The sequence below is a fragment of the Vipera berus genome, assembly GCF_964194415.1.
Source record: "Vipera berus genome assembly, chromosome: 5".
Lineage (NCBI taxonomy): Eukaryota > Metazoa > Chordata > Lepidosauria > Squamata > Viperidae > Vipera > Vipera berus.
The window spans coordinates 48,475,084-48,493,196 of NC_138207.1; the positions used below are offsets into that span (position 1 = coordinate 48,475,084).

General features: G+C 39.2%; 1 protein-coding gene across 2 annotated transcripts; it reads right to left on the reverse strand.

Moving 5' to 3' along the window:
* Positions 1-1,001: 1,001 nt before the first annotated feature.
* Positions 1,002-18,113, reverse strand: ACTR1A (actin related protein 1A). Of its 2 annotated transcripts, XM_081329278.1 has the most exons (11): positions 18,011-18,113; positions 14,864-14,928; positions 14,104-14,179; positions 13,526-13,651; positions 12,591-12,715; positions 11,841-12,057; positions 9,350-9,442; positions 8,508-8,682; positions 6,275-6,336; positions 4,470-4,510; positions 1,002-3,552 (listed from the first exon to the last, which is right to left on the reverse strand). In XM_081329278.1, the coding sequence occupies exons 1-11, from the start codon at positions 18,056-18,058 to the stop codon at positions 3,450-3,452; spliced, it is 1,131 nt and encodes a 376-aa protein (XP_081185404.1). In that variant the 5' UTR covers positions 18,059-18,113; the 3' UTR covers positions 1,002-3,449. The 2 variants fall into 2 exon arrangements, with proteins under 2 accessions (XP_081185404.1, XP_081185403.1); XM_081329277.1 differs by lacking the exons at positions 1,002-3,552; positions 4,470-4,510 and having other exon boundaries at positions 4,591-6,336.

Here is an 18,113-nt window from a genome sequence, read left to right on the forward strand (position 1 = left end):
AAATCACATTAACGTACAACTATTATAAGGGTATACAAATATAAGTGATGGTATTAGGACAATAAACTTAATATGAACCTAAGCCTTTCTCTCGTTATTATACATATAAAAGAAGTCACAATTACCTACTAGGAAACGTGAGACCTTCTTTATGGTATTTCCTACAGTTCTAGTCTGATCTGTTTTTCAGGGCAGTAAGAACTATTGGTAGAAAGCATCCTTTCCCCAAATCAACATCAGAGCAAACTTTGAGAGCAACAGGGAGAAAATCAGAATATATATATCTTCTGTTTAATTGTACCCAATTCTCAGAGATTGCTTGGACAAATCCCTGCAATTTTCCTGGCAATGTTTAGTTCACCAAGCAGGCTTTGTGCCTAAGACTTAAATGAAAATAAGATCACTTACATTAATTAAATCATAAAGCAGTCTCCAAGCAAATAACCACACTGTATATTAGTAATTTTATTTACGTACAGTAGGTAATACCCCACAGTGATTTGCACATCTGTGTGAAGTATAGCATCAGACTGATAAAACCAGTGCTGGATTTGTCTGTTTAGTATACATTACAATTTTACTGCTTCTGGTGTCAAAACAAAGGAAAAATTGCCATGAATTAAATGAAGGGAAGGGGGTAATTAAGGATTGTTTATACATAGGAATGCTAGTTCCACAAACATACAGCCATAAACATGAACTAAAATAAATTACAGTAATGGTTTGCCATCTTTCATACCAGTACAAGCTGTAGCCCTTATTATTTCCAACTATCCCTTCATTACTGCAATTACAGTACAAATTTCATTAATACTAAATTTTTCTGTTTTTTTCAAGTAACTCAAAGACTCAAGGCCTCCAAAGTAGTAGCCTGCACTGGACACACATTTCAAATGCTATACAACTAGAATAAAATGTGACATTACCATAGTGCAAGGTAAGAAATACGGGCTATTTGCCCTTTCCTGCAGTGAAAAACCAATCCTGTGGTCTTCCATGAGAAATCCCAGGTTACCCTGTACATAAATCTTGTAAAAAAAAAAAAAAGCTAATACTCAATTTTTTTTTGTAACTAGTCTACTGCGTCTAAACCTGCATTTAATTCTGTAGTTTTCTAAACTTTGTCTAATGCCAGTACCCCGGGCTTCTACTTTATCTGAACACATTTAGAATCAACAGAAAAAAGTATACTTGTGTAGAAAAACAGATCTACAACTCAAGCCTTGATCAACACAACAGTGACATTGCTTGAGCCTCTGCTTAGAAAGCAAATAGTTAAAATCAAAGCGCATCAACTACTCAAGATCTTGCTCAGGCATGCAATGAACTTTTGAATCAAGCATAGCAGAAATTTCATTTCAGTTCCAATAACAAACTAAATGACTTGTTCAGGAAGGTTTAATTACAACAATAACTGAATTGTGAGACTGTTATTTTGTAATGAGGATATGATCTAGCAATGTCACCTTAGAAGCTTATGATACATCCAAGGTAAGAAAACTATTATCAGGAAATAAAAAAACACAGAGAAAATAGTTATATTTATGTACACGTAGAGAATTGTTGAATTCAGATATGTCTGTTTGTTTTCCTCCCTTACAAGTCAATTATTATTAAAGATTCTTCTGAAAAATATATCTGCTTTTACACTAGAAGGGGACTAAGGAAAACTTACTCAGGGAGAACTGTATCCTCAGATCTTACTCTATTTTTAACATTAAAGGATAGCTGAATAATGCGCAAGACTGCATGCATTATATGCATTTCTAATCAGCCTGCTTGCAAGAGAAGCTATATTTTCCTCCATCCATTCAACCAGTATGGATCTTGCTCTTATAAACTCTGAAACAGAGGCAGTCTGCCACTAAATATCCATTTTGCCTACTTAAATCCTGTGTAATTTTTCTGTTGCTGAAGGAAGAAGAAAAACAGGCTTTCAACCGAAAACACAACAGGATCACATTTACAATATACTACAGTAACAAACACTCTGCTTTTATCCTCTGGGATAGTACAAGTTCTTTACTTTTTACTCCTGACTGCAGTTTCTCTTCCAATATTTGGCAATTGGTAGATGTAAGGCTTCTTTTCCTGATGCCTAATCTTTAAATACTTAAATGGCCAAAAATGCAAAAATATTTGGTTTTCAGCAGCAAAGTAAAAAAAATGTAAGCACCAAAATATGTATAAAAAACAAACAAAAATGAGTTCAAAGCAGATTAATTTTCCTTTTTGTAGCATGTAAAATCAGTGGCTGACATTATTTTAGAATGCCAACCTTCTGGAGATTACTATTACACTCAAACATTCTAATACAATTCACTGTTTTCTCAAGTGGTGCATTCACTGAAGCAACAAATCCAAAAATAATACAGCAGGGCTGCCAAACAGACCTCATAGCATGTAACAAATATTTTGTTAAAACATTAGTGCTAGTATTAAACTATGAGCAAATACAATATAATAGGGCATAGAAAATGGTGGAACTAATTTTAGTAGTACTTAGTAGTTCAGCAACCGCCAAAACTTCTCAATAAATAAAACAAGTCTAAAAACAATTGCATGGCTCCCACCAAGCTTGGCTGAAGACCCCCTTGGGCAGAAATTGTGACACAGGCACAATGTTTTTGCATTTCAGGAAGGATCAAGATTAACATTTGGAACTTACTTGTTTAGGTTAGGAAAAGAGGGTGGGCAGAGGAAGAACAGAATGGGCCATCAAACAGATTTTGGAATCATCTTCCATTAGTTAAATGACAGCTGCTCTAGGCTGCCAAAACCAATTGTGTAGAAAAGAACAAAGGAGGGCTTTCTGATCTAGGTCATGCATTATAAACTAGTTCCTAAAATTAACTGCTCCAACTATCATATCGTGATTCTAATTCACACATACCAGCCTAAGAATATACATACATGTACACAGCAGTAAATGGAGTTGTAACAGTTACGAATGTGCTTATTCTCTTTTCTGCTTGTTAGGGGAAAAGGGGGGGGGAGAAGGAAAGCTCTGAATTAACCACCTAAAAATGTCCACTGAGCATGGAAATCACTATCATTTTCTGTGCTCAGTTTCCACCTTGTCAGCCTATCTGAATTTGATCAAATATTAGTTGACATATTCTATTTCCGTCTTATTATTCACTTTTATATTACCCAAAATTTCATCTGTGACATAATAGGGTTCCCTTCCTTTCCCACAAAGGTTTGTGGGTCACCTAGGGGGAAAAAAGGGGGGGAACTGATTTTTCCAGTGAATTAAGTCTCATTTTCACCCCACACCACCAGTTGGAAGTCAGGTCAAAACCCAGCTTTCCCTTTGGCTCTGTCAAAGTCCAGGGTGTGCTGGCACCCATTTATCCATTCATGCACACACAGAGAATTCCTTGGAGATTCAGAAGAGAGTTGAGAATAAGAACAAATATCTAAAGAGACCCCTGAATTTGGTTGAGTTAGAAGGTTTTTCGGTGGATTGCCCAGGAACTGTCTTCCTCATATTCTTTCTTGGAAATCCACATTTTCTTAAATGTGTCAAGTGAAGCCAGGATGGAACCTCTGTAGAGGAACAAGCACAGGAGTTAGATGCAAGACTATCAGGAACAACATTTTTAACTCTAAAAATATCATAGTTATTAAGCTGTTAATGAAAACTATAGGATGTCTGGAGTTTACTTTTCAAAAGTATGGCAACAAAATAATCTATATCTATCTATCTATCTATCTATCTATCTATCTATCTATCTATCTATCTATCTATCTATCATCATCATCATCACATTATTATTATTATTATTATTATTATTATTATTATTATTATTATTATTATTATTATTATTATTATTATTATTATTATCCTGAATCAATTCAATGCAGAAATAGAGCTTTTTTATTGAAGATTGACTGGCCCAAAGTGAACTAGCTGACTTCTAAGTCAAAGCAAGGATTGGAACTTGGATTTTCCGGCACCTTAACCACTATACAATCACACTGTCTCTAAACCAAGTGCACATATGCTGGGTGCATTCAATTCATATGGCAACAGTGAGTTCCAGTTAGCCCATTGAGATTTTAATAAGTAAACTTGCTCTCTGGAATTTGTTTAATATCTTTTGCAATGCAAAGTCATGCAGGACTTTATCTAAACACGTCAGTGCAGGCAGTGTTTTCTTACTGCATGTGAAAATACATACAACACCACTTTTGTCCATTTAGGAGAATAAATATAGGTCCTACTAGAGTTTCCAAGTCTCTTCATTTCAGCATATCGTTATTAAAAAGTTTGCTTCAAACTTCCCTAAAGACCCTTCACATTATTTAACTGCAGTAATTTGTTGTATACCATACAGAGTAAAAGACTTTAGTTCAGAGTCTTCTTAGCTTTAAATGAATCACTTTTTATTTTAATAAAATGTGTGAATCCATGTAAAGGCAAGTAAAACTACAATTTCTGCTGCAGGAGATGTTGTACATACCCAATCCACGTAGAATATAGTCTCTCTTGAGGAGCAGATATCTAGTGATTAAAATAAAAAGTGAGGAAGAAGAAGACGTTTATTGTCCAGACACCAAACTTACAAAGCTCTTATATTGCAGGCTATTGGATTTTTTTTCCTAACAGTCTCAACCAACCGATTTGAAAGTCACAAAGGTACATATGACTGTGGTTGACAATCTGTTAAAATGACTCTTTGAAGTCTAGGGTTGTGTTTACCTGACACACTGAACCATTAATCACCTTTATCACATTTTGGCTTACTACGTTTATTAACATAGCCCCTACTAATGTTAATCTAAATCCTGAAAATTCATAAACCATAGGTTAATCATAGGTAACTACATTATACCACCATAGTAATTTATGTCTCTCCAAATTAATTTACCACTCTAAGCAACTCCAAGGAAAATGGTGAGGGATCTTGAGAGCTATAGTTCAGTAACGTGTGAGGGCCACAGTAATCACCTCACACTGTTCAGGTTTCACTGGTTTCACTACCAGCCATGGCAATAATGAAGAGCTGGTAAGTTGATTGGCTCTTTGATAATTCCACTTCGGACAAGGAAAAGACTTAAGATTGTCCTCAAGTGCTAAAGACAGTTATCCCAAACAAGGAGAGGACAAGACAGTGGTGTCAGGCAGATTTAGAGCTCTAACAGGCAAAGGAATAGCCATCTTGCAGTTGGGGGCTTTGAAAAGACACCAAGTTTGCATACTTCGTTTTAATCACTTTCAGAAATTGCTTGTCAACTGCTGGAAGGGACCTTGGAGGTCTTCTAGTCCAACCCCCTGCTCAGGCAGGAAACCCTTTACCATTTCAGACAAATGGTTGTCCAGTCTCTTCTTAAAAACTTCCAGTCTTGGAGCATTCACAACTTCTGGAGGCAGGTTGTTCCACTGGTTAATTGTTCTGTCAGGAAATTTCTCCTTAGTTCTTTGGTTAGTTTCCATCCGTTGCTTCTTGTCCTGCCTTCAGGTGCTTTGGAGAATAGCTTGACTCCCTCTTCTTTGTGGCAATCCCTGAGATACTGGGATTACGTGTCACCCCTAGACATTAAACTAGACATACCCAATTCCAGTGACCATTCTCTATATATTTTAGCCTCCAGTCCCCTAAAATTGGTTTATTTGATCAAGGGTAAAATAGATACGTTGTTATATCTGGCAACCCTTAATAGACTTTTGCTAACATCAGGACTGAAATGACATTTTTATGGATTTGTTTATAGATAAGAAATGGGATATGGGAAGAAGAGATCATTTGACGTATTTCAAGAGAAGGTGATAAGTTATTAAAATTGTTTATACTTGTTATGATGAAGATAGCAAGCCACTTCTGCATATATTTCTTTTCTTTTTCTTTACTATATTTTTCTTTTTTTCTTTTCTGTTTTCTTTATTTTGTGTATCTTCTGCTTTTTTGTCTTTTTAGTTTGTATTAGTTTTTATTGTTGCAAACATAATTGTTAATAAAATTACCATTAAAAACATGTTTTGGTGAAATCTGAGTAGATTCTAGTTAAAACAGAGCATGACAGGGTTCTTAAGTCCTTTAATGTGATGATTATATAGTTGCAACATGTCACCCTATTGATTACTAGGGTTGATTCTGCTGATCTGGCTGGTGTCCCCTTCCTCCTTCACTGCTCCATGTGTATCCCTCCTGAAGCTGTGCAACTGGTAGAAAAGAATAACCATCCAAAGAGGAGTGTACTCATCTTCAGGCAAGTGTATACAGTAGTTGTGCTCCCCTGTTACAACCTCCAAACAAGCTCTACATACCCTGATTTTGACATCTTTAGGGGCCAGTTTCTTTACTTCACTCAGAAGCCTATCACCAAAACCTATTAAATATAAGCAATAATTTGAGTTAACAACCTAGGATACTATAAAGTAATCTAGGTTTCCTGAAAACAAATCTAGAATCAACCAATGACTGAAACAACATCAACATCTTTTTCCTCTATAATAAATACATGAAGTGTGTTAATACATAAACTACACCAGGGGTGCCCAACCCTCTGGCCGTGGATCGGTACTGATCCATGGCCCATTGGCAACCAGACTGCGCAAGCGGAGGGCAGGCGCACAAGGCTTCATTTGTGCACGAGACCATCCCTTCTTCCTCGCTGCTGCCACTACTGCTGCTGCCAATCCATGGAGGCAGGAAGGTTGGGGACTCTTGAACTATACAGATCAGATAAATGATAGAACAGGAAAAATCATTTAAGCACACAAAAACTGTATTTCATTAATATTAAAAAAGGGATATATTAAGAAATGCTATGACTATTTTCCCAGAAGCAATATGTGAATCTAGCTTGCTGACCTTCAGTTCCTCCAACAGGGCTGGAAGAAGATTTTTCTGGGAAATTTTTTTGCCTGTTTCCAGGAAAAGAATTACCGTATATAATTGAGTATAAGCCGAATTTTTCAGCCCACTTTTTGGGCTGAAAAATCCACTTCGGCTTATACTCCAGTGAACAAAAAAAAAGAACTGTCCCTTCGTTCGGGCCAGGCTGCTGAGAGAAGGGAGCGGCAGAGCCTTGCAGAGCTGGTAGAGGTGGCGGCAGTCCAGCGTTCTTTCTCCCCCTCGTGCGTGCGTGTGTGTGTCAGACCCACGGGAATGGCTGGTAGGGAAGCGGCATTCCGGCATTCCCCCCGTTCCTGTGTGTCGAGCCCACGGGGCTTGACACACAGAGAAACGCAAATGCTGGACTGCCGCCACCTTTACTAGCCATTCCTGCGGGTCTGACACACACACACACACACACACGCACGAGGGGGAGAAACAACGCTGGACTGCCGCCACCTCTGCCAGCCCTGCAAGCCTCTGCCGGGGCGGCAGAGGCTTGCAGAGGTGGCGGCAGTCCAGCGTTGTTTCTCCCCCTCGTGTGTGCGTGTGTGTGTCAGACCCACGGGAATGGCTGTTAGGGAAGCGGCATTCCGGCATTCCCCCCCCTTCCTGTGTGTCGAGCCCACGGGGCTTGACACACAGAGAAACGCAAATGCCGGACTGCCGCCACCTTTACTAGCCATTCCTGCGGGTCTGACACACACACACACACACACGCACGAGGGGGAGAAACAACGCTGGACTGCCTCCACCTCTGCCAGCTCTGCAAGCCTTTGCTGCCCCTTCTCTCCGCTGCCTGGCCTGAACAAAGAGGAGCCGAAGGGAGCAGCTCTGCAAGGCTCTGCCGCTCCCTTCTCTCAGCAGCCTGGCCCGAACGAAGGGACGCCCCTTCGTTCGGAACAGGCAGCGGAGAGAAGGGGCGGCAGAGGCTTGCAGGGCTGGCAGAGGTGGCGGCAGTCCAGCGTTGTTTCTCCCCCTCGTGTGTGTGTGTGTGTGTGTCAGACCCGCAGGAATGGCTAGTAAAGGTGGCGGCAGTCCGGCATTTGCGTTTCTCTGTGTGTCAAGTCCCGTGGGCCCGACACACAGGAGGGGGGGGGGACGCCGCTTCCTTACCAGCCATTCCCGCGGGTCTGACACACGCACGCATGCATGAGGGGGGGAAACGCCGGACTGCCGCCACCTCTACCAGCCGTTCCCGCAGGTCTCACACACACACACACGCACGAGGAGGGAAACAACGCTTGACTGCCGCCTCCCTAGCAGACCTTCCCTGCGGGATGTGCTGCCAGGAAGCCTGGCAGCCTGATGAGCGGACCTTGCGAACCGCGGCTGAGCCAGCTCCGGGATGCTGCCAGAGTCAACGAGCGGCTCGTCGTGGCACAGAATATAGATATGTTGCTAAGAAGGGGCCAAGCTTATACTTATACTCGGCTTATACTCGAGTCAATAACTTTTTCCAGTTTTTTGGGGTAAAATTAGGGGTCTCGGCTTATACTCGAGTCGGCTTATACTCAAGTATATACGGGTATATGGAGTGCTGCCAATATTTACTCCCAAGGAGCTAATATTATTTTCAACAATTCCAAACTAGGTAAGGAGACTAAACTTATTTCAAGTTAAGTTCAAACCACATAAAGTCAAATAAGCATCAGGAGGAACCTTTGAAGAGCGTTGAGCCTCCAGAAAGCACAATGTTGGAAAAGAGAGTTCGCCTTAAGTCCATGTCAGACTTCTGAATTGCAAAAACCAGAACTTCATGCAATCCCTCACATTCTTCTCCAATCAGATCTGGACGGAACAGTAATTCAGGAGCCCTGAATCGGGCAGGACCAATCTGCAAAGAGAACAAGAATATCAGCATTCTGGATGGTATATAAGAAATCTTATTTCCTAGATTGAAAAACTGTGTCACATGAATATTCTTATGCTCATACAAAGACTTTCTTCCCACCCCACTAGTCTAAGCTAAAAGGACCCTTGAACAGAACTTGAAGTGCAGAGACAAGGACACGCCACCACCACCACCCCCTTCAGTACTGTGGTGATGAACTGATATGCTTATAAATTACTCTTTTTTAAGATTCTAAAGTAGGACTGAAGCAGTCCGATGCTATCCAAATGTTTTGGACAACTTTTAAAACAATATGTCAGCTTTTTCATTGACTTATTGACAGGTCAGATGAGAACTGAAATTCAAAACATTTGAAAACTGGTAAGATTTCACATTTTGTTCTACTCTTACTGTAAAGAATACAATCTTACTAAGATTGTGTCAGATGACTGAGACTAGAAGTAGCAGTCATACCAATCCACTGAAATAAAAAGGAGAGAAGGAAAGAATGGCAACTCAAAATAAACAAAGAGATGATTAAAAGATGAATGAATTTAAGACAAGACCACTTATATCCTAGAATCCTGAAGGAGCCTGCAGGCATCACTTCAGGGCCTCTTTCCATCATTTCTTTTAAGAAACATTTAAATTATGTGAAGTTTTAACAAACCTCAATGGTGCTTCCATCAGGAAGGTAATATTGAGCTTTTTCAGTTTCTAAAGTTTCATCCTTCTGAGGGTTTATTGACAAATAGCAAGCCCGCTGTGGAGGAATGACAAGCAAAGATAATAATCATCAACATTCAAACAAGCAGCATATGGTAAGACAATTTTCACTCAGATGCTCCAGATGTACTGTCATTCAATGGCTTTTTGCCATTTAGTACTGTTTTTTATTCCCATTTCTAACATGCAAGGTGCCTCACCATCCCAATGTCATAAAATTCTTAACCATTTAATGATTAAAAATGAAAAATTCTAGAAAATTTATTAAGAACCAGTAGTTCTACAAACAAAATCCATGATAACAAAGCTTTCCAAAAGCATGTTACTTTTGCATAAGACATTATTTTGTGGAATACAGATGAATCTTTAAGATGGCGTTTTCAGCATAAATAACCTCATTCAACAATGATACAAAGGTCATAGAACAGCTTTTACACTATTTGACTTACTACACTCAACAGCAATTCTGTAATAAAACACTATATGATCTTTCCAGCTGATCACATAGTAGATGGTAGCCCAGCTTTAAATATTAGCTGAGGTTTAAAGTTTATGTCCCCTTCATGGATTACTGCCTTGTCATGGCGAAGGGGCTTGCGTAATTCAATGAAGCTATGAGCTATGCCATGCAGGGCCACCCAAGACAGACAGGTCATAGCAGAGAGTTCTGACAAAATGTGATCCACTGGAGAAGGAAATGGCAACCCACTCCAGTATCTTTGCCATGAAAACCCCATGGACAGTACAAAAAGGACCTCCTGGAGGAACGTTGCCTATGGGGTCGCGATGGGTCGGACACAACTTCGCAACTAACAACAACACAAAGATTATGTAAAGAGAGACCATTGTTCATGAGTTAAGCCACTTTTCTCAACCTGGAGATAGTCACTGAGAACTGGAAGATATCAAGCTGAACAAGCCTATATGATTACATTATGATTATAATAAGGTACACAAGCCATTCAGAATATGCCATTAAAATGGTATATAGATATATCAGATGGCATATTCTGAGTGTCTCATGTACACTTTTGCAGAAATTATGTAAGATAAACTAGCTCTATTATCAAAGGTGAATTGCTCAAGTGACTAGAGAAATTATATTTTAGTGGTACTACTTCAGTTGTAGAATTCATTCTTTAGAGAGGCTTACCTGACACCCATTTTGTTATAATTTTAAGACAGATAAGGCTTCTGCAATTTTCCAAGGCTTGTTTTCTCTCTTTAACTAAAATTTCAGCTTTTTGTGGTGCTCTACATTGTTTTTAATTTTTTTAACATTGTGAGCCACCTGGGAACGACAACTTGTAAATATTATCTAGAGTTTCTATGTTTTAAACACAGAGGTTAAGAAGTAATGCTTTTCTAGAATGACCTAGTAGCTTCATTATGGAACAGAAATTGGAATGAAGTAATTGTTTTCCACTCACTTTCTCAAGTATCATGCTATAACATAATCATTGACTGTTATAGGTAAACTGAGTTTTTATGTCAAAGTTGAAGTATCTATTAATCAGAATTAGGCATGTCTGCTTTATTATCCTTGGCTTTTGTAGAACTCAGAAATCCTTCTACATAAGGAGTTTATAATCAGAAGGGCCAAGATTCCTGGATATACTATAACTGGTAGCTTTCCCAAGAGACCTGGGAATCAGCTTTGCCCAACTTTGATTTTTCTTGCTAAGATGTTCCCATTGCTTCTCTATTAAGCAAATTCTGCATTCCTGACCTAATGGTTAAACAGTGAAATCTTGCATCAGCCATAAATTTATTGATCTACCAGTGGCAAATAAAGTCCTTGACTTCATGCAAAATAAATGAAAATTGGTCCCAAAGGTGAGTAACGTTGATATGCTGTAGTTTTTTAAATTTGCAATTTTTCTTGTCATTGGATTAGACACGAGCCAGTAATCTGAAAGGATCATGTAACGCAATAACAACCATTTTAGAAAGTCATATTTATGGAAATGTCTGAAAGATTTCCCTGTTTTACCATTTTAACAAAAGAAAAACACTCCCATATATATATATGCAAAAAGCCAGGGTAAGAATATTCTATTTGTTTTTCAGATGTGATAGCTAAGCACCAAAGCTTTCTGTCAAGGGTATTTATTAATTTTAAAAACTACAATCTTATGTCTAGTATATGAATGAGCACAGTTAGGACTATAATCATATAACTTCTCTGAACTTACTGACTGGACTGAGATTAAAATAGAATTAAGGGACGATGGCCTTCAAGAGCCAAAAGAAAGCAGTTCTGCATCATAGATGCAATTTAAACAGGCTTGTTTCCCCATCTTTTCTTGTAATCTGGATAGACATTAGCAAATGCTATGACATATATCAGCTGTAACTGCTCAATCCACCCTCCTCTGCTCAGTACCTTAAAACAGAAGAGACCCCAGAATCAAAAACAAAGGGCATCCATGCACCTCTTTTATAGTTTTGACGATCTCAAATTCAGATGATGTATGGAAGTCATAGCCTTCCTTCCGGAGATAGAGACGAAGAAAACGAGAGACATCACGGCCAGCTATGTCAATGCGCATAATGGAGTGGGGCATTGCAAAACCTTCATAAATAGGTACCGCATGGGTGACCCCATCCCCAGAGTCCAACACCACCCCTGTAGTTCGTCCTGTTGCATAACTACAGAAAGGAGAAAATCAACAATATTTGATGGATAATCTAACACTTCCAAGACAGCAATTCCCCCATCATAATTCTATTCTAACTAAACAGCAATCTTTATGATAGAAAATCAGTGACAACAGTTGATGTATTATTACATCAATAATGCAATACTGATGTAATAATACATAAATTTTAATCAAATTAAAACAGAGAAAAATTAAAATTTTAAATCCACTATGAAAGTGAGGCATTGGGCCCAAAGCCCCAGAGTTTATACAGAAGCAGCAGTAAAAATCCACTCTTTATATGTACTAACAGTGGATTTTTACTGCTGTTTCTGTATTTGTAATATGGGTTAAAATCTCTTGTCAAGGCATACACCATTAAGGAAATCTTTAGAAAAAATCCAGATGCAATGAACAAAGATCTACTTGTGTATGCATGTGGAAAATCTCCTTGCATTCCATATACAAAGTAATACAATGAATTGCAGACTTTATTTTCTCTTCCAAGTTGAGCTTTAAAAAAGGAGTAGGTAAGATACTTACAGGCTCAGCACAGCTTGCATAGAGATGAACAGAGCTGGCACATTGAAAGTCTCAAAGAAAACCTCAGCTGCTCGTTCACGGTTCTTACGAGGATTCAGTGGCGCTTCCGTCAAGAGCACAGGATGCTAGTGATTAGGAAGACAAGGGACTCAGCTACCAGAACTCTATGACTCTATGACTTGTTATAGTAGAGAGAGGAATTACTATGTTGAAAGGCCATGCTTGCGTCCCCTATGTTAAATCAGAAAATGTTAATCCACTTTTGTTAAATGGCTGAAGTCACACATCAGATAACAATAGCACTTAGACTTATATACCACCTATGTAAACATTTCAGAGTCAGCCTATTGCCCCCAACAATCTTGCTCCTCATTTTGCTGACCTTGGAAGGATGGAAGGCTGAGTCAGCCTGGAGCCGGTGAGAATCAAACTGCTGGCAGTTGGCAGAATTAGCCTGCAATACTGCATTCTAACCTCTGTGCCACTACAGAACATCTTATGGTTGTTTGGTTCTGACTCAGTGCAATGCACATTTTCAGCCATGACATACTCAATAAACTACTGCTTAGTCCCTTATGAATCTATCCAATAACCCAATTCAGGCTAAGCCAAAATAAGTTGGTACATATTCTTACATATTACCTACTCTCACATTAAGTCAAAATATAGCAAACCACATGGCATCTTGGCATCATGTGTATAAGACTTCAGGTCAGATATGACTATACATTCCTACTCTTCCTGAAATTCATTCCTACGTTCAGAAATAAGCTAACAGCAGAAACTTCACTCATAGAAACCTATATTCCTAGATAATTTTCTAGACATGGAAGAACAGAATAAAAAATGCTGACAGAGTTGGCACTGAGATTAAAAAGCAGATACAGGTTTTTCTCTTATTTGGTGCTCCGGGACTTTAAAGAAAGGTAGCTCACTTCTTCAGAGAATGTCTGGAGTTGATCTTTTGAATACACATACTGCCAAATGCGCTCCATATCATTCCAATCCTTCACTATTCCATGTTCCATCGGGTACCGTATAGAAAGTAGACCTCTATGTTCCTTAATAAAATTAAAGAGACAAGACAACCAATCAGTCAGAGGAGATATATAAACATACATTGACTTGCTGATAAAAGATTCCCAAAAATAATAACCACTAAATTTACAATGGAAATCACAGTTGTAACATAACTGAAGAAATATATTCATTATGCAACAAACCTTTATTTTATTTTTATAACAGCAACTATGTAGATATGTACGCATCCATAATGCATATGTTTCCTTATGTACAGATAAGACACGTGTTTGTTACTTTAATCCATTTGAATTCATTCAGGAATATCTCTAATATAAACCTAAGCAAATGGCCAGAACCCCATCTGTTTATCAAGATGAACATACGAACTATAAATATCGGACTCTGTTTAGATAAAAAGCATAGGCTGTTTCTCAGTTTCTGGTGACCCTGAAAAAAAAATACAGTTTCAGTCAAATCAGCATAACCTTACCTCTGCTTTTGGGCCAATAAAAATGTCACCTTCCAAAGCTCCAGCCATAACTCGGACATGCTTTGGTCTGCCAACACTGAAATAAGTATCGCAAAAGGAAAAAAATGGATCCATGAGTTCAAAAATTTACTTTTGAGAGACCATTCTAGAATCATTAGATTAAGGTGTTGCAACCTGAATTGAGTGGTTGAGTTTAATATCATAGGATGATTTATTTTAACCATGGTTATTGAATAAGCATAATGCACACCTCACATTAATTCATAAATTATGGTCTACAAACGAGTTAATAGTTCATGCTACACAACCAATATCAAATATCTCCAAAATCCAACACAGGATTAATGAAAAAACTAATTTGTTCTGCTTCTTATAATAAGCTAAAGTATACCAATTTGCTGTAAGCAGCAAATTGCAAATATCCTTAAAATTCCAAATCTATTTCTGAGCCCCCCCCCAAGCCCTCAGTATTAAGGGATTCTGCATCCTATAGGCCATGGAATAGCCTAATGTAGGGGTGTCAAACTGCTAGCCCCTAGGCTGGATGCGTCACACGGAAGCCGTGCCCAACCCAGCTCCAGCAAGGGGGAAAAGTTGTGATATGTTGTGACACGTCACATGATGCGGCGAGTTTGATGCCCCTGGCCTGTGTGTTCAATTGCCAGAGCCAAAATAGGTAAAAAGTCTCAGTCTACTCCATGCAGAAAATGTTCATAGAAGGAAATTATAGAACATGAGCCAAAATTATGAGGATACTTACTAGTTTGGAAAACAGTACTTAGGTATTTGATCACCTGCAAAGCCAGCTTTAATCATGCCAGAGCCCTTTTGGGATAAAAAACAAAGACCATGAAATGAAATGAAATAATTATTCATGAGCATCTTGGCTCCAAAACTATGCCTATCAACATAAGAAAAAAAATAACTGTCCAAATTTAGCACCAGTGGCATTCTTGTTGAGCCCCTTCAATGAAAACTTTGCCCAATAATTCCATTATTAAAGCTGTATGACTTGTTAATGAATTTATGTGACCACTAGATGGAGCACATCCCATTACCATACTTAGGAAGCCTCAGACCACCCAAGAAGAATTCCTTTGTGTGGGACAAAAGGTTTTAGAACTAGATAGTAAGACAGATCTTTTTCTCAGTACAAAAAACAAGATCTAGTAAACAGCACTAAATCACATCACCCTAATAATTTACAGAACACTGAAACATCCTCCACTCTGTATACGTCTTTAGGAATTTATAAAAATAATATGCCAGACACAGCTCGGTTCAGACAACAAACTTGCAAGGCTGAAATCGTGTTGGCTAATTTGGGACTCAGTGGCAGTATTTGCAGAACATGTTAAAACTTTAGTGCATAAATGGTTAATTTAACTGTGGATAAGCATGCTATATGAAGGTAGCTTTGAAAGTAATAAAATCTCAGGTGAGTCAAACCTGACTCCTGGTGAATTTATGCACAAGTTCATATACCCTTTGTAAGCAACAATGGAGAAATTATTTGCAATTGCCTTCTAACATTTTTTAATTTTTTATTTTAAATTTTAAAAATTGCCTATGATGAGTTAATTTATAGCAAACCTTGAATAATAAAAAATAACCTACCATGTTGTGCAAACAAGTATTTAAAATACAGTTCTAACGGCTGTGCACAACAAAATCAAATATCTTTATTAAGCTTTTACAATTAAAAATACAGTAAAAGGAAGCTTTAACACAACAGTTGTTAGGGAAGGGGAAAAATAATGGGAAAATAAAACGGCATATCTAATTAAACATTTTTGCGCAGTTGTGTGAACTTGGTAAAAAAAATAAATGGCAGCCTTATTTGTAAGTGTAGGGTTAGTGTCCCTTAAAAATAAACATAAAGTTTACCTGCATGGCCCTCATATTTGGAAATGATTGGTGCAATCAAAGCATGTTTTGGGGTTTTGAAGAAGGGGTATTGCATTGTATGAGAATGTGGGTGATTTTCTACCCTTCTAGAATCACAAGGATAATAATGTGAATAAGGGATCCCATGAAATCTTCCCTCAAGTGGAAGCAATGTGACTGGCTCAAAAAAAGCCTCTAGAAAAGGCCCATCTATTTTTGCTTAGTGTTAAAACTGTTGAAGTATCCAGCAATAGAGCGCTTGTGACTAACAAATGGCAATGGTGTTAGGTGCAGAACAAAAGGATTCTAACAATCTTCCTGAAACTAAAGAAAGGTGGAAACAGATTAACTTTTACAGGGAGAGAATTCACCTCACCACAGAAAAACCTCTGTTCCATATTCCCAACTACCTAGCCTCTTTCTACCTAATTAGCACACAGAAGAATCCCTGAATCACATCATATAATAAAACTACAGACATGGGGAGGGGGGAGGGGGAGGGAGGGAGGTGTTGGGGAGGGTTGGGAAGAGGGGAGGGGTGGGAGGGGTTTTGTTTTGTTTTGTTAAAAATAAAATGTACTGTAAAACTTTTCAATAAAAAAAACTACAGACATGTTCTTCTAGAAGGCAGCATTTTTTTCTATGACTTGGTTGTAAACCAAGGTAAAAATTATAGGTAAAAATCACTATTTTGAATTGTACCAAGAAACAAAGAAGGTTGGGCAGTGAGTTCCAGAAAGAATTTTTGAACATAACATGGAAATCTGATTCACCAGATTTACTATGATGAATATTAATTACCAATTCCTAAAACCTATCTTCCAGGGTTCAAAGATGTATGCATCACAGTAGTGTACATTTAAAAAAAAATATCCAGGAGAAACGCTTTGGATCCTCCACAAGCACAGCACTTGTTTGCTAGTATTTACTGAACTAATCCTTCATTTGAAGGGTCTTTGGCGCTCTCTGAGCTTCGTTGTTTTCTTGCAGACGTTTCATTATCCAAACTAGGTAACATCATCAGTGCTAGTCTAGACTAGCTACAAATATTCCCCTTGATTGACTCTTCATTTCTCAGGCTTTTGCATAAGCTTGGGGGGAAAAATGCAACATTTAACAATCATATTAACTAATGAACTGATTCTTAATGCAGCGTTGTCGTTTTCTGGGTCAGAGAGAAATCTGAAAAAACGACAGAAAGAAGGCTGGGCGGGATCTAGGAAACGTTTCCTCACTGCACTCCTCCTGCAAGCCCCGTTTTACAAAAAGAGCAGCGCGGGCAATTATACGCGGCAGCAAAAATACACATAGGGAAAATGGAGGAGAGCTAAGCAATGTTCCAGGCCCAGCTACCTAGGCCAGGGGTAGGCAACCTCGGCTCTTTTATGACTCATGGACTTCAATTCCCAGAATTCCTGAGCCAGCCAAGCTGGCTCAGGAATTCTGGGAGTTGAAGTCCATGAGTCATAAAAGAGCCGAGGTTGCCTACCCCTGACCTAGGCCATCTTCTCTCGCACACTTTGACAGGACCAGCCAGTCAGAACAAAACAGCACCTTAAAGGTCAAAAAGAACGAATACAGCAGCCAAGGCGCCAATAATCGCGCATGAACTCCGAAAAGGAGGAGCAAATCTACAGGGCGAAACGCGAAGGGATGACGCTCGACGAGGATGAGCAGAGGGGGCCAATCAGAGAGCGAGGAGCTCAACAGGGCGTGGATTACCTGCTCCGTTGTTCTTCGGGCTGCGCCGTTCTACCATTGAATGGCAAAGGCATCGACCAACGGGAACGTGGGCCTGACTCATCGAGGAGGAGAAAAGAGTCCAACTTCGGTTGGAAATGGCGAGGGGCAGAAGACTGCCCGGAGACGGGGCGGCGGGGGGGGGGGAGAGCAGAAAATCACCGGCTAACAGATCCGCTCACTGGTTTCTACCAGGAGCAAAAAACCCTCCGTGCCAATCGCAGCGGCCCCTCCCCTGCCCCCCTTCTCACAGAGCAGACACAACCACGCTCGGACTCACGTTATCAATCACCACCGGCTGATTCGCGATCACATCGTAGGACTCCATGGCGAGCGCCTATGCGCCGCCGGCGACACCCACCCCGGTTACTGCCAAGCCAGCG

Bases quoted from the DNA above. Each gene is read 5' to 3' on its own strand.
- ACTR1A (XM_081329277.1), bottom strand. From the start codon at position 18,058: ATGGAGTCCTACGATGTGATCGCGAATCAGCCGGTGGTGATTGATAAC. The intron at 14,929-18,010 runs GTGAGTCCGAGC...TTATCCCAAAAG, and splicing joins AGCCGGTGGTGATTGATAAC to GGCTCTGGCATGATTAAAGC. The intron at 13,652-14,103 runs GTAAGGTTATGC...AATTTTATTAAG, and splicing joins TTATTGGCCCAAAAGCAGAG to GAACATAGAGGTCTACTTTC.